At 40.9% G+C, this 17,477-nt stretch overlaps 1 protein-coding gene across 2 annotated transcripts in view; it reads left to right on the top strand.

Annotated features, from left to right (window-relative positions):
• Positions 1-17,477, top strand: part of myo1f (myosin IF) — a 99,382-nt gene that overhangs the window by 74,607 nt on the left and 7,298 nt on the right. For both annotated transcript variants that reach the window (XM_060932512.1, XM_060932513.1), the window contains 3 exons: positions 4,692-4,861; positions 7,920-8,065; positions 10,482-10,628. In XM_060932512.1, the coding sequence (XP_060788495.1) occupies positions 4,692-4,861; positions 7,920-8,065; positions 10,482-10,628 (463 nt within the window). The remainder of the gene's footprint in view (positions 1-4,691; positions 4,862-7,919; positions 8,066-10,481; positions 10,629-17,477) is intronic.

Consider the following 17,477-nt stretch of genomic DNA (forward strand, 5'->3'; position numbering starts at 1 on the left):
TTTGCCGAGATAAAAAGCGTCCCATGTTTTATGATTCCAGAGATTGCCGAAGCAAGTGAGCAACAATATCACGTGACCACCGTGGGGCGTGTTTGACCTACTTTTAACCAAACCAAGTCAGTAAGGGCAAACATGGCAGACTCGGCTCTCCTGCCAGCTAAAAGCCAGCGGAAAAGAAAAGGAAAGCCTGCCTAGTGAGTGCAACTGCAAGAGAGATGTTAGATGACGTGTCATTTTTCTGAACAGATAACTAAATCATTCTAGCTATTTTAGCCTGAGAATGCATGGGCTGGGCGGCACGGTGGTGTAGTGGTTAGCGCTGTCGCCTCACAGCAAGAAGGTCCGGGTTCGAGCCCCGTGGCCGGCGAAGGCCTTTCTGTGCGGAGTTTACATGTTCTCCCCGTGTCCGCGTGGGTTTCCTCCAGGTGCTCCAGTTTCCCCCACAGTCCAAAGACATGCAGGTTAGGTTAACTGGTGACTCTAAATTGACCGTAGGTGTGAATGAGAGTGTGAATGTTTGTGTGTGTCTATGTGTCAGCCCTGTGATGACCTGGCGACTTGTCCAGGGTGTACCCCGCCTTTCGCCCGTAGTCAGCTGGGATAGGCTCCAGCTTGCCTGCGACCCTGTAGAACAGGATAAAGCGGCTACAGATAATGAGATGAGATGCATGGGCTCTACTCAACGGTAGCAAGTATGGAATTCTACACCAAATGTTTTGATCTTACAGAGAAAGAAACGAGAACACAAAAGCAGGAACAGAGAAAAGATATAGTCGTCTTTTGTTTCACAGATCTACGGTATATTCACGAACGTCAACCACAAATTATATCCCTGCAACTCAAAATTCTCCAAGGTCGATGCAGAGTCATGATGTTTCCCACGTGTTGCCATCTTAGTGTGACGCAGTTCCATAGTTATGCTGATTAGTTTAATCTCCTCGTGTTCAGCTGTTTCCGTAGGGACGTACTGTTTACCTCAAGAGGGAAGAAAATAGTCCCAAAGCGAAGAAAAACAACCCTCAGGACATCAAAATGATCACATCTGATTCATCCGCATGATACTGTTCTTGCGACACAGAGGGAAATGACATGCACAATAAAAAAAAATGTGAAAATTTCAGATGACTTTGCAGTCAGTACCTTTAAATCATTAACCAGCCAAAAGAGCACATAGAAATCTTAGACAATAAATATAAAAGTTTCTTCCATTCAATTAAATGAAAGTTTGTTGGGATGAGAATTAAATGGAAATGTTTTTGACATCTACTTAAGCAGGTAAAGGATTTGTTTACTAGTGTTGAAGCATACAGTAATGTGTCAGCTGTGTAAGTTTAAAAGTGCTAATTTCATGCAAAGAGTAACATATGCCAGGGAAAAAACATGGCCGTAGCATCACTTCCTGTGGAACTCCACAATTAATATCAATATTACCCGATGTATGTTTCCCAGCGAGTATGCTTTATAAATGATTAGGTTTTGATTTGTCTGTAGCGAAGGAGGTTGAATTGAAAAAGTATGATCTAGAAATGTAGACCTCTACTGCCTGAGAGATTCTGCCTCACGGATCGATCTGGGAGCAAACGGTCACTGATGCAGACGCAGCTGCTCAGAGATATTTCCCAATTTATTGTGGGACAAACATGAGTATATATTCGCATTCCAGAGTGTGTTGTATCTCTGTGATTGGATGATGATGATGATGGTTTAATTGATGAAGCTAAGTTATCTATGTATAACGTAAATGGGTGATGAAGCATTACATCACTGGTTTAGACTACTACTGTATGAAAGAAGAGAGACATTGTGTACCATTACATCACCCGTCAGGATCATGGTGTTATGAAAAGAAGAAAAACATTACTGGTCAACATAACCTTCATTAAGCAGAGAGCAGAATGTGTGAGTGAAGATAAAGGACTTAACTAGCCAAAACAAGTAGCAATCAGAACAGCCTGCACCAGTTTCAAGTATGCCAGACAAATATTTTTTTAATCACAAATAATCCAGCTCTGACCCCAAGACCTGCTCAACACACACTGACGGAGGGGTCAAAGCACCCAAATTCTTTACTAAAGTAAAAGTGTAAATGCTAATCTAAATAAATCCTTTGTTGAATGTTGAAGTTAATGCTTCACTCATGATAAAGTAGAAAAGTATAAACTCTTACATTTACAGTATGTAATTAAGCACGCAAGTAAAGTAGGACATATTTAGTTTTACAAAATGTAAACATGACTGTTTCGGTTTTGATTCACACACTGATGGTGAATTAGTGCCACTTTCACCAAGGACCCATGGAATGTGAGCAAACATTAGCTAGGACTAACAGCTTTATTGCTAATGTCTCAAATGTTAGCTTCATGACAATAATTCATTGAATGCTAAACGCTAGATGTGACACTACAAACTAGCTGAATGCTAATAGCTAGCTCGCACAATACAATCTAGCTGTGATAATACAAACTAGCTGAATGCTAAACACTAGATGTGACAACACAAACTAGCTGAATGCTAATAGCTAGGTGTGAAAATACAAACTAGCTGAATGCTAATAGCTAGGTGTGAAAATACAAACTAGCTGAATGTTAAACGCTAGCTGTGACAATACAAACTAGCTGAATGCTAAATGCTAGCTGTGACAATAAAAACTAGCTGACTGCCAAATGCTAGCTGTGACAATTAAAAACTAGCTGAATGCTAAACGCAAGCTGTGACGATACAAACTGGCTGAAGGCTAATAGCTAGGTGTAACAATACAACCTAGTTGATGCTAATAGCTCGCTCTCACAATATAAACTAGCTGAATGCTAACTGCTAGCTCGCACAATACAATCTAGCTGTGATAATACAAACTAGCTGAATGCTAAACACTAGATGTGACAACACAAACTAGCTGAATGCTAATAGCTAGCTGTGACAATACAAACTAGCTGAATGCTAATAGCTAGGTGTGAAAATACAAACTAGCTGAATGTTAAACGCTAGCTGTGACAATACAAACTAGCTGAATGCTAAACGCTAGCTGTGACAATAAAAACTAGCTGACTGCCAAACGCTAGCTGTGACAATTAAAAACTAGCTGAATGCTAAACGCAAGCTGTGACGATACAAACTGGCTGAAGGCTAATAGCTAGGTGTAACAATACAACCTAGTTGAATGCTAATAGCTCGCTCTCACAATATAAACTAGCTGAATGCTAACTGCTAGCTTGCACAATACAATCTAGCTGTGATAATACAAACTAGCTGAATGCTAAACACGATGTGACAACACAAATTAGCTGAATACTAATAGCTAGCTGTGACAATGCAGACTAAGTGAATGCTAATAGCTAGGTGTGACAATACAAACTAGTTGAATGCTAAAAGCTAGCTCTCACGATACAAACTAGCTGAATGCCAAATGCTAGCTGTGACAATAAAAACTAGCTGAATGCTAAATGCTAGCTGTGACAATACAAACTAGCTGAATGCCAAACGCTAGCTGTGACAATTAAAAACTATCCGAATGCTAAACGCAAGCTGTGACGATACAAACTGGCTGAAGGCTAATAGCTAGGTGTAACAATACAACCTAGTTGAATGCTAATAGCTCGCTCTCACAATACAAACTAGCTGAATGCTAACTGCTAGCTCGCACAATACAATCTAGCTGTGATAATACAAACTAGCTGAATGCTAAACACGATGTGACAACACAAATTAGCTGAATACTAATAGCTAGCTGTGACAATGCAGACTAAGTGAATGCTAATAGCTAGGTGTGACAATACAAACTAGTTGAATGCTAAAAGCTAGCTCTCACGATACAAACTAGCTGAATGCCAAATGCTAGCTGTGACAATAAAAACTAGCTGAATGCTAAATGCTAGCTGTGACAATACAAACTAGCTGAATGCCAAACACTAGCTGTGACAATTAAAAACTATCTGAATGCTAAACGCAAGCTGTGACGATACAAACTGGCTGAAGGCTAATAGCTAGGTGTAACAATACAACCTAGTTGAATGCTAATAGCTCGCTCTCACAATACAAACTAGCTGAATGCTAACTGCTAGCTCGCACAATACAATCTAGCTGTGATAATACAAACTATCTGAATGCTAAACACTAGATGTGACAACACAAATTAGCTGAATGCTAATAGCTAGCTGTGACAATGCAGACTAAGTGAATGCTAATAGCTAGGTGTGACAATACAAACTAGTTGAATGCTTAAAGCTAGCTCTCACGATACAAACTAGCTGAATGCCAAATGCTAGCTGTGACAATACAAACTAGCTGAATGCTAAATGCTAGCTGTGGTAATATAAACTACTGTGATTGGTAAAATTGTGATTACAGTGATGAATATTACAGTATATCTCTTTCATGCTGTCATATCTGTTAAAGTTCGGAATTTAAAATCGCTCCTTGATTCTGTCTGATGATTAAAAACATGGCCTGATGATGTTTACAGACGTTGTGAGTTGAAAGTAGATTTTTTTTTTCTTTTAAAATGTAAGCTCAGTTAAAATACAGAGCCTTAAAAACCAAACACAGGTACAGGAACAGTGATGATTATTTCCTCTGTACAGTGATATCAACTTCTTCACTTTTAAAAAGTCAACTTTTAAGTCTATATGTTATAGTTTGAACAGGATCTCCTGTTATCTCCTATTTCTCTTTATCTCTGCGCTTTCTGTTCCTAGCTTCGGATATTCTCTATAACTCAAAGGAGCGACGCAGGAACAGCATTAACAGGAACTTTGTTGGCGATTACTTGGGCATGGAAGAGAGGCCTGAGCTGCGTCAGTTCCTGGCCAAGAGAGAGCGGGTCGACTTTGCTGACTCGGTGAACAAATACGACCGCAGGTTTAAGGTAAAGTCTTATAATACGGCATAACTGGGGGAAATGGTTGAATCATAAATCAGTTATTGGCCTATTCATTCTAAGGTGATGATTGTTATTTAAAAAAAATAAGGACAAATAACTAGTGTGTAAAAGAAATACTCATATTTATAAACTGATGTGTAAGCAGTTGAATAGTTGAGTAAGCTGATTTGCCCAGAGCTCGAACACTTTTTAAATATCATTGAGGAATTAACCATAAAGCCGACACCAGATTCAGTCGGAGGTGATTAAATCAAACTGTGTTGTATTGTACGTGTTGTGATTTAACAAAGAAACACATAATCAGAGGGTGGCACAGTGGTGTAGTGGTTTGCACTGTTGCCTCACAGCAAGAAGGTCCTGGGTTCGAGCCCAGTGGTTGACAGGGGCCTTTCTGTCCCGCCTCTCACTCATAGTCAGCTGGGATAGGCTCCAGCTTGCCCGCAACCCTGAACAGGATGAGCGGTAATGGATGGATGGATGGACACATAATCAGTGACAGAGTGAACATTTCTGTCAGGAGATGTTTATTTAACATTTATGGAAGGAGTCTCCAGTGTCAGGGCTTTGAGGTAAAGATCTAACTTTAGGGTTTTCGACACAGTAATGTATAGAGTGTTGTGTTTTCAGTTTCTCAGTAACATGAGACGCTGGGAGGTATTTTGGTTTTTTATTTATAAAAATCAAGACAGGCGGCACGGTGGTGTAGTGGTTAGCGCTGTCGCCTCACAGCAAGAAGGTCCTGGGTTCGAGCCCCGGGGCCGGCGAGGGCCTTTCTGTGTGGAGTTTGCATGTTCTCCCCGTGTCCGCGTGGGTTTCCTCCGGGTGCTCCGGTTTCCCCCACAGTCCAAAGACATGCAGGTTAGGTTAACTGGTGACTCTAAATTGAGCGTAGGTGTGAATGTGAGTGTGAATGGTTGTCTATGTCTATGTGTCAGCCCTGTGATGACCTGGCGACTTGTCCAGGGTGTACCCCGCCTTTCGCCCGTAGTCAGCTGGGATAGGCTCCAGCTTGCCTGCGACCCTGTAGAAGGATAAAGCGGCTAGAGATAATGAGATGAGATGAGAAAATCAAGACAGAGACTAAATATTGGCTGTTGAAGGACTGTTTATAGCTGCTATAATGTAAGTGATAACAGGAACTAGCTTGTTTCATGGAAGTTCCACAACATTAAATGTAACACTAAACGGATGAAAGTAATTGCTGACAAATTGCTGTCGTATAAATTAAATAAAACACTTCAGGACATGCTCTTATTGGAAAACAATCTACTTCTGAGTGGTAAGAGTAACTCTGCTTGATTATTGTTGATTATTTTGCTATAACAGCAAGCTCCCAAGTATTTATCCCTTACATATATACAATTACTGTACATTATACACAAATAAGAATATTTATTATTGGGGTACTTGGGGTTTAATGTGAAAATAATGTAAATTATTTTGTAAAATTATGTTTCTATGAGGGCGGCACGGTGGCGTAGTGTTTAGCGCTGTCGGCTCACAGCAAGAAGGTCTGGGTTCGAGCCCCGTGGCCGGCGAGGGCCTTTCTGTGCGGAGTTTGCATGTTCTCCCCGTGTCCGTGTGGGTTTCCTCCGGGTGCTCCGGTTTCCCCCACAGTCCAAAGACATGCAGGTTAGGTTAACTGGTGACTCTAAATTGAGCGTAGGTGTGAATGTGAGTGTGAATGGTTGTCTGTGTCTATGTGTCAGCCCTGTGATGACCTGGCAACTTGTCCAGGGTGTACCCCGCCTTTTGCCCGTAGTCAGCTGGGATAGGCTCCAGCTTGCCTGCGACCCTGTAGAACAGGATAAAGCGGCTACAAATAACGAGATGAGATGTTTCTATGATTGTATATACACAGTACTGTGCTGCAAAGGTCTTAGGCAGATGTAAAGAAATGCTGTAGACCAAAAGTGGCTTAAAAATAATGAAATAAAATGTTTCAACATTAAAAAAATACTACAAACAGTCATCAGTAAGCCATAATAAATGAAACAAAGTCAATATTTGGTGTGAGACGACCCTTTGCTTTAAAAAAAATAATAATAATAGTCGTCTGAGGTCCAGTGAGTGCAGTTTTATGCAGAAATGATCTGTAGGTTTGACTGAGCATCTTCCAGAACCAGCCACAGTTCTTCTGGACACTTTGACTGTCACACTCGCTTCTTCATTTTGCACCAAAACCTTCATTATGTTTTATTTTTTAATCTGAAAAGTGCTCTCTTATGTAATATGCTGCTCAGATACAAACTTTTTTTTCTGCAAATTTAATTTTGTGCTGGAAAAAAAAAAACCCGAACGTTTGGAACTCTAAAATGTTTTTGTAATGTTTTGACTCGATAATGTAAAAGTCATAAAATAGAAATCTATAACAAAGTTTGCATGAAAAAAAATAGGATGCCTAAGACTTTTGCACAGTACTGTATGTATAGTACCAGTGAAAAGTTTGTACACCCCCTACTCTACTCATTCATAGGTTTTTCAAATTAGGTGTTGTGACCATTTTCTACATTGTAGAACAATACTGAAGACTTAAACTATGAAAATAACATCTGGAACGTATATGGGATTATATGGCAAATAAAAAAAAAAAAGTGTTAAAAAAATGTTTGATATTTTAGATTCTTCAATGTACCCAGTGTTTACACTGATGATGCTTTGCACGTTATTGGCGCTATCTTAACCAGCTTCATGAGGTCGTCACCTGGAATGCTTTTCAATTAACAGCTGTGCCTCGTCAAAAGTTAATTAGTGGACGAGTTTCTTGCCTTCTTAATGCGTTTGAGATCAAACAGTAAATAGTAAATGATAAACATACAGTAAATAGCCCTATTCCACACCACAACTGTAGTAATCCAGAAATATTATGTCAAGAACCGAACAACTAAGTAAAGAGAAACGACATCCATCATTACTTTAAGACATGAAGTGACTTTTAATTAATAAAAATAAACATTGAATTAGGTGGTGTGTCAAAACGTTTGACTGGTACTGTATGTACGCATGTATGCACATATAATTCTCTCTGTCCTTATTTTTTCAGTCAATTAAACGGGATCTGATCCTGACACCAAAAGGCATCTACCTGATCGGACGTGAAAAGATCAAGAAGGGTCCCGAGAAAGGCCAGATCAAAGAAGTACTGAAGAGAAAACTCGAAATCGGGAGCATACGCTCCATTTCACTGAGGTTAGGAACTTCCTGTGTTTAAATTGCCTCCACTATGCTGACTCATTTCTGCAAAGCGTTTGCCTGGTGCCCACCAGACCAAAGCGAAGTCATCACACTTTGGTGAGCTCATGCTCAGTGCATGGGTTTGAGGTTCTTCTTCAGTGTGTGAAAACATCACAAGCTGAACAGAAAGTTGGTAAAAATATCCGTAGCACTGACCTCACTTGCACAGTTGTGGTCATGATTTCTTATTTTTGATGATGTTTCCGTGAACAGAAGGTTGATCGTCTTTCTGTCACAGTGAGACAGGTTCTGGTAACTGTCCTTTTGTGTAATTTGTACGTTGATTGGGCGATGTGTGCTTAATTTCTCCTTTAAAGACGTTTTAAGAAAAGAAGGATGATCGAATAAATAATTCACCTCGTTCATGTTCATTATAGTCACGAGTATATTTCACATACGCTTTCTCAACCACTGATGAGTTACAGATGTGTGAGAAAAAAATAGCCATAATGGAGGTCAAATCTAGTGTGCACGTCGCTCTCCTGTGTGGTCACCTGACATGAATCTACAGCACTGGGTTAGAAAGAAATCAGCCCCAGCCTTAGCTTTGCTTCTTCATGCCATTCTGTGTGTTTTTCTTGCAACCATTAGTGGAACTGTTGCACTCAGTTCTACAGTATAATCCAAAATAATCTGACGTTTGTTCATAGGATTTTAAAAAAAAAAAACTTATACCAATGCCTGTTTGTCTCTTTTTTTTTTTAACATTATCTCTTGAAGATGTGTGGGTTGCTGAGGGAAGACGCACAAGCTTAAAAACCTGAGAGAATGCAGGGTTAAATCTCCCAGTAAAAATGGAAATCAAGGAAAAACTTGACTAACATTAAGAGCTCGACATTAATGGTAGTCCGACTGTCCGAGACAACCAAATGTTTGGTCCGGACAAGTCAAATCTGCATCTGCCTGTCTGACAGGACGAGTTTAAAATCGTCATTTTTATCGTAATTATTCTAGAGTTACATCAATAAAATTCCAACAAAACTAGTTCAATCCCCTCAGTGATCTGGCCACGTTATTGTCTACAAAATTCCAGGGAAGCCGAGTACAGCAGGTGTGTGTGTAAAAATAACCACGCTGTATTATCTCATTATAGATTATTGGACTTCATTGAACTTGGAGAAATGGCGATCAAACACCTCAATAAAATAAATATCTGTGATGAAGCTTCATTTCATTCGGACATTCATTGTGTTTTTCTTTTATATGGTTCACATTAACCATCACGGGCGGCACGGTGGTGTAGTGGTTAGCACTGTCGCCTCACAGCAAGAAGGTCCAGGTTCGAGCCCCGTGGCCGGCGAGGGCCTTTCTGTGTGGAGTTTGCATGTTCTCCCCGTGTCCGCGTGGGTTTCCTCCGGGTGCTCCGGTTTCCCCCACAGTCCAAAGACATGCAGGTTAGGTTAACTGGTGACTCTAAATTGAGCGTAGGTGTGAATGTGAGGTGTGAATGTGAGTTTGCAGCTTGCCTGCGACCCTGTAGAAGGATAAAGCGGCTACAGATAATGAGATGAGATGAATGAATGAGACATTAACCATCACAAATGTCATAAAATATTTTGCATAAATTTTATGAACTCGTTTACGGTTTGTTTTCATTCACAACATGATTCCGTCACCCTTATCATGTCCAACTTGTTTTCTTTCGGTTACATTTCGTCGAAAGAAAAGAAAGTGAAAAAGACGACAATCCCAACTCTTAAAACTGCAGCTCAGGTAACGGGTTATAACAATAACAACACACGCACCATAATGGGACGTTGGATAGTTTTTTGTTTATTGTTACAGTTAAAGTTTGAGTTTTATTGAAAAAGTATAAATCATTAAAGCATAATGATGATCAAACTATACCTGCTTTTTGATCAACTTTGTTAATCACTTTCCTTTCACTGAACTAGTAAATGCATAGAAATAAAAAGGGTATGGTCAGGACAAGTGAAAAATCTCACCGCTTGTCCGATTGAAGGAGTGGATTAAAGAGTTAATGCTGAGCCCTGACTGTGGAAAATGGTGCCTTTTTTTTTCTTACTGTGATTCAATAAAACAATACGTCAAGAATAATCTGTTTTTGGGACGTGCAAATCTTTAGGCTTCCTACATCTGTCTGTATAACTCTGAGCGATATTTACACAATACCCATGGGATTTTTTTTCCCCTTCAGTTGCTGTACCAGATTTATTCCCCATTCCTGTAATTTGTGAATCATCAAGCTGTTTTGTTTTATTGATGATTTATTTATAACCTCAGTCTCATGTCATGAAGCTGTTTACTTGTGATCTGAATTAGGATGTATGCAGAGGTAGGAATTCCTGCTTTAATCCACAACTATGTCTGTTATCTTTCTTTCTTTCTATTTATTCATTCATTCCTTTAGCACGAAGCAGGACGACTTCTTCATCCTGCACGAGGCCCAATACGACAGCCTGCTGGAGTCTTTGTTTAAGACGGAGTTTCTGAGCTTGCTGTGTAAGCGCTATGAGGAGCAGACCAAGAGCAAACTCACACTGTCCTTCAGTGACAGGTACACACACACACACACACAGTCTCACTCTCCTAAAACCTCATACAGTGCTGGGTAACAAGGTTAAAGGTGCAGTATGTAATTTTTTTAAGGAGTTTCTGGACACATAATCATTATACATTTTCAAAGATACTTTAATAACACTGATTTTTTTAAAAATATTGACACACAGTGAGTCTCGATAGTTCGATTTGTACGATCTTTCCATCCTGTAAATTAACTCCGCCCACAGACAAAGCAGAACTCCATAATTTGGACCTAAAAAGCAGCTCACATGGTATACTGTCTGCACTGTTAGATAGATAGATAGATAGATAGATAGATAGATAGATAGATAGATAGATAGATAGATAGATAGATAGATAGATAGATACTTTAATGATCCTTTGCAGGAAATTACAAGTTACAGCAGCGTCAACCATACTCAGGATTCATTCATCAACCAGCCATACTTAGACAAGAATAAATAAATAATAAAAATAAAAAACAGATCTATCTAAATAAAGTTCACAAACTTATAGAAATACTAAAATTTAAAAATACAGAATTTTAAAAATTAAGCTAAAAACAATAATTCTAACCATAAATACTAACCATAAATCTACACTACCGTTCAAGGGCGCAGATAGCACGGGGGACGGGGGGGGGGGACATGTCCCCCCCAGATTTATAGTGACCCCCATCTTTCCCCCCGACCCACCGTCCCTACGTAAGGTGCCACACATAGGTAGAAAAAGTGAGGATTAATGTTCCGTTAGTTAGACTAACTTACACTGCAGCACAAAGTTGAAATGGCAGCAGCAGCAGCCTTGTCAGTGATCAATCCACATTTTCCCCTTCTTGAATCGGTGTAGGCTGGAGCAGATCCTTGCAGAGTTGGGAAAGCAAGGTGTTCATTTTCCACGTAATTCTCGGTTAATAACACTGCCCAGCTCATCCATTTGATAGCAGCGGTGTTTCTGCTGCGACTAATGGTGCGTTCAGTTGTACTCGTAAGTTGGAAGTTTGAAGTCGGAAAAGCATTGAAATCCAGCATCTCCCAGCATAAACGTTGGGGTTTTCGTTTCATTTCATTAACTGGCCATTTTTTTCGAATTCCATGTTCCATGATGTCCCAGTTTTTAAACTGGGAAGCACTCAGTTCTGAGGTTATGTTGCTCGGAGCTCCAAGTTCCGACTTCCAATGTAAATGTAACGCACCATCTCAACCCCGGGGTCCTAAGGGGAGCTGGGGACTTTGCCTGTCGCGGTAACCATAGTGATCATAAACAACTGTCTAATGACCGACCTGGTGATCTTTCTGCCACATTAAGCCAGAGAAGAGGGGAAAAAAAAAATCACAGCGTTTGTTTCAAGAACCAAAAGATGTAAATATCCTATGCCTGTTGCCTTTCCCAGATGTGACAAATACTTGTTTGTAATGTTGAGTAGCTAGTCTGATAATAATAAGAAGGAATTTGGACTTACCTGAAGTAGGCTAAATGTAAAATAACAGCATTCTAGGCTGTAGGTGAATATCTTTTAATGTTGTTATTTTTATGTATAATGTTATTTTAGTAAGCAGCAACTGTTAACTGAAATTATGAGATTCAAGATTTTAACATTGTCCTCCTGGCCTGCAGGCAATCCCTGGTGGGGTCAACAATGAAAAAACAAAAAACAATTAGCTACAGCGTTTTTTCAAAAACCAAGCAATGTTGACCAGGTAGGCCTTTGTCTACCAATGTTCATTCAGTTAGAAAACTCACAATTCGAATGTATATTGAAGCTTCAGTACACACACACACATATACATACACACACACATATATATATGCATTTACACAAAATGGAATCATTTGCTGACAGCTCAGTCCCCCCCAGTTCAAAAATCCTATCTGCGCCCCTGCTACCGTTCAAAAGTTTGGGGTCACTTTGAAATGTCCTTATTTTTGAAAGAAAAGCACTGTTCTTTTCAATGAAGATCACTTTAAACTAATCAGAAATCCACTCTATACATTGCTAATGTGGTAAATGACTATTCTAGCTGCAAATGTCTGGTTTTTGGTGCAATATCTCCATAGGTGTATAGAGGCCCATTTCCAGCAACTCTCACTCCAGTGTTCTAATGGTACAATGTGTTTGCTCATTGCCTCAGAAGGCTAATGGATGATTAGAAAACCCTTGTACAATCATGTTAGCACAGCTGAAAACAGTTGAGCTCTTTAGAGAAGCTATAAAACTGACCTTCCTTTGAGCAGATTGAGTTTCTGGAGCATCACATTTGTGGGGTCGATTAAATGCTCAAAATGGCCAGAAAAATGTCTTGACTATATTTTCTATTCATTTTACAACTTATGGTGGTAAATAAAAGTGTGACTTTTCATGGAAAACACAAAATTGTCTGGGTGACCCCAAACTTTTGAACGGTAGTGTATCTACGTAACAAAGTTCACAAACTCATAAAAATACTAAAATTTAAAAATACAGAATTAAAAAATTAAGCTAAAAATAATAATTCTAACCATAAATACAATAAATAAACTAATAACACTAGAGTAAAAATCTGGGGTATTAAGTGCTGGAATGCTAAAGTGCTAGAGTTTATTGCGCATTGAAGAGCTTGATGGCGGCTGGCAAGAAAGACCTTCTATAGCGTTCAGTCTTACATCTTGGTGGGATCAGCCTGCCACTGAAGGTGCTCTCCCGAAACACCTCCAGGGCATGAAGTGGGTGCAAGTCATTATTCACTATTGCATTCATCTTTCTTAGCATCCTCACTTCAGCCACCTGCTTAACCCAGTCCTGAGGGGCACCAATGGTGGTGCTCGCCCTTTTAATCAGTTTATTGACTGTTTCTGTCTGATGTGCGAGCACCGACCCCCCAGCACACCACACCAAAAAACAAAGCACTGGCCACCACAGTGTTATAGAAGGTGCACAGCAGTGGTTTACATATATTAAAAGAACGCAACCGTCTTAAAAAAATATATAGTCTGCTTTGCCCCTTCTTGTAGACTACCTCTGTGTGGCTGGACCAGTCCAACTTGTTATCCAGCTATACCCCAAGGTATTTGTAGCTGGGGACCTGCTCCACTTCAGTTCCTAGTATGAAGACAGGATCAGGTTTGGGCCTCTTCCTCCTAAAATCAAAGACCATTTCTTTGGTCTTTGAAGTGTTTAGCCTCAGGCGGTTGTGCTTGCTCCAGTCTACCGTACAAAATCCCTTATTATGCCCCTGTATTCCCCCTCACAACCTCCCTTAATGCAGCCCACAACAGCAGAGTCATCAGAAAATTTCTGAAGAAAACAGGTGTTTGAGCTGCACTGAAAATCAGACGTCTCGTCTCATCTCATCTCATCTCATCTCATTATCTCTAGCCGCTTTATCCTGTTCTACAGGGTCGCAGGCAAGCTGGAGCCTATCCCAGCTGACTACGGGCGAAAGGCGGGGTACACCCTGGATAAGTCGCCAGGTCATCACAGGGCTGACACATAGACACAGACAACCATTCACACTCACATTCACACCTACGCTCAATTTAGAGTCACCAGTTAACCTAACCTGCATGTCTTTGGACTGTGGGGGAAACCGGAGCACCCGGAGGAAACCCACACGGACACGGGGAGAACATGCAAACTCCACACAGAAAGGCCCTCGCCGGCCACGGGGCTCGAACCCAGACCTTCTTGCTGTGAGGCAACAGCGCTAACCACTACACCACCGTGCCACCCATAAAGTCAGACGTGTACAGGGTAAACAAAAAAGGTGACAAGGCAGTTCCCTGCGGGGCCCCTGTGCTGCACAGAACAGTCTCTGAAACACAGTTTGGGAGCCGCACGTATTGAGGTCTGGCAGTAAGATAGTCCACCACCCAGGAAACAAGCTCCGCCTCCACCTGCATCCTCCTCAGCTTCTCCCCCAACAGCTCCGGTTGAATTGTGTTGAAAGCACTTGAGAAGTCGAAAAACATTATTCTTACAGCTGCATCTGACGTGTTGAGATGAGCGTAGACCCTCTGAAGCATGTAAATGAGTGCATCATCAACACCGATGTTGGGTTGGTAAGCGAACTGTAAGGGATCGGTGAATGTTTTTACTTTGGGCCTGATGTGGGACAGAACCAGTCCCATATATACTTGTATCCTACTCTAGTGTGCACTGTGATGTAGAAGATGACTCTTCCATGTAGTATATAGAGGATATTACACTGTGGCGTGAAGATATGAAGTTTATCTTCAAGTGATGAATGTATATATCATGAGTGAGCGAAGCGGATATATAGACAACTCCACAAAATAAATACACAAGTTAATCAAAAGAATTTTAATTTTGAACCGGTTTGCTATTTTGGCAGTGCACGTCTAGTCAGCGTGAAAACACTGGGAGTGGCATCGGAGTGAAATATCAGGAAATATTATACATACAGGACACTCTTTTCGATGGAATAAAAACGTGTTCTATTCCCTTCTAGCGGGTTTCATTCATTTGGATTGCTAGCATGCAATATTGTTAGCATATCGCTTATCCTACGTGTATTACGTCACTCTACCCAATGGAGAATGAGCGTTGAATACGGTTTGCGATATGGCATGGTTGTCAAGACAACATGATGTCACACTTCGGAGACGTAAAACTTCCACGCGAGCGAGTGAACAACTGGGACAATTTGTAAATAAACATGGCCGCCAGGTTTGCTTTGTTACATATGGAAGATTTTGAGAGAATTTTGAAAGAGAAGGATACGCTGAACACCCGAAAGGAATGTGTATGAATAATAATAATAATAATAATAATAATAAACTCGTCTTCAACTCGTTCAGTATCATGCTAGCTGAATGGAATATATCTGATAGACCACTCAATGCCAGCTAACATTATTTAAATGTCATTCAGATCCGTGATGTATTTCGTATGAAAAATGCGAGTTTTTCAACACGAGAAGATAAACTTCATATCTTCAAGTCAATGTGTGATTTTCTTTTTATTATATCGACACATTCACAAACAAAAAGTCCCCAAATTTATCAAAACAACTCATCAGTTTCATCATGAGTGACACATATATATATATATATATATATATATATATATATATATATATATATATATGGCGCTCTGGGCCGAGGTCAGTATTCAAGGCCAAGGTCACGGTATTTCACCATACGGACTGACCTTAAGCTGGTAAATAATATATTTATTTTTTTCTTTACCAAATTCTAACAGAAAACGAGAGCGCCCAAAAGGGAAAATTGAGTCAAGCTGCCATTTTGAATCCTCATTCACGGCTGTAATGCAAATGGCTTCCTCCTCGGTATACAAGTGCACTTCCATGGCAGGAAAAAAACTACATTTTGCCACCTATGTAGTTCCCTATTTATACACATAGGAGTCATTCAGGATTCAGCCATGTTTTTGCTCGGCGTTAGCAAGTTAGAGGGTTTTAGCTTTCTCCTGAAATGTTTTATTTTATTTCTTCTTGCTCAGGGTAGTAAAACTGGCTTTTGCTGTGAAGACTGTTGTTATCACTATCCATGCTGTAAAAGTAATGCTATTCTCCTGAGAAATGTGAAAATAAATGTTGACAAAAATTGCTACCATGTTTGTTGTTGTTGTGAACGAGTGAGTCGCCAGAGGTTCGTATCCGGGGTCCGTACTGTAGGATACGGACCCGCTCGCCAGCCAATCAGAGCACGGGATTTGATGGAAACCGGACCGCGAAAAAAATAAAGAGATTTATGTCACGGTTTTGGTTCTCCATGTCCCAGATGGAGCTTGGATGAAAAATACGAGTGTCATATTTCCCGGTAAAACACTCGTGTCTATGTAATATTATTGCAGTACAGCGTGGTGCACTTGATAACGTTGGTGTCTTCCAGCTCCAGGATCCTGCGACGTCTCATTTTGAACTGTTTCTGTTCACAGTCAGGTTGCACAAGCAGCTCAAATTGTCGTGATTTTATCCGTCCAACGCTACAGCAAAGACAAACCACCTGCTCATCAGCAGATCTTTATTTACTCTGCATTACTCGTGGTGATAAAATTAACCTAGAAAGCAAGCTAAGCTACTGTTGGGAGTTAGCTGACGAGTCAGCCTTACCTTTGTGTGTGGAGGGGATATTAATCTTATTGAATGCATTCAGGGCTGCACGGTGGTGTAGTGGTTAGCGCTGTCGCCTCACAGCAAGAAGGTCCGGGTTCGAGCCCCGTGGCCGGCGAGGGCCTTTCTGTGCGGAGTTTGCATGTTCTCCCCGTGTCCGCGTGGGTTTTCTCCGGGTGCTCCGGTTTCCCCCACAGTCCAAAGACATGCAGGTTAGGTTAACTGGTGACTCTAAATTGAGCGTAGGTGTGAATGTGAGTGTGAATGGTTGTCTGTGTCTATGGCTACGTTTACATTACGTCGAATCAGCGGATCATCAGATTAACGTTCTTAAAACGATTCGCGTTTACACTAAAACCGTTAGCCGTGCACACAGCAACGCCAATACGCGGATACGCTCGGCTCCGCAGGCATCCTGCGCTCCAAATCACTCCGCCCTGAACAGCGAGTGCCCTCTGGAGGGTGCGCACTCCGGCCCTGCGCAGCTCACAGAGCACGCGAGTGAAGTGTACAAGCCACGATTCGGGACTGAGCCGCTGTGTGTGTGATCCCAGCGCATATCACTTACCACTTGCAAGTGGAAGGATGGCAAGCCTAAAGACAACCATAACTACACAATGGGCAGTATTTGCATCAGTATTTGCAGTATTTTCATACTTTTATACTCTTTAATGAAAGGTGATACAAGGCGGAAGTCCGCGCCGTTTTTCAGCAGTCGCGTCACATGACCAACGCCAGCGAATCAGGAAGGTGGATGTCACAGTGACGTT

The sequence above is a fragment of the Neoarius graeffei genome, chromosome 10 (assembly GCF_027579695.1).
Source record: "Neoarius graeffei isolate fNeoGra1 chromosome 10, fNeoGra1.pri, whole genome shotgun sequence".
Lineage (NCBI taxonomy): Eukaryota > Metazoa > Chordata > Actinopteri > Siluriformes > Ariidae > Neoarius > Neoarius graeffei.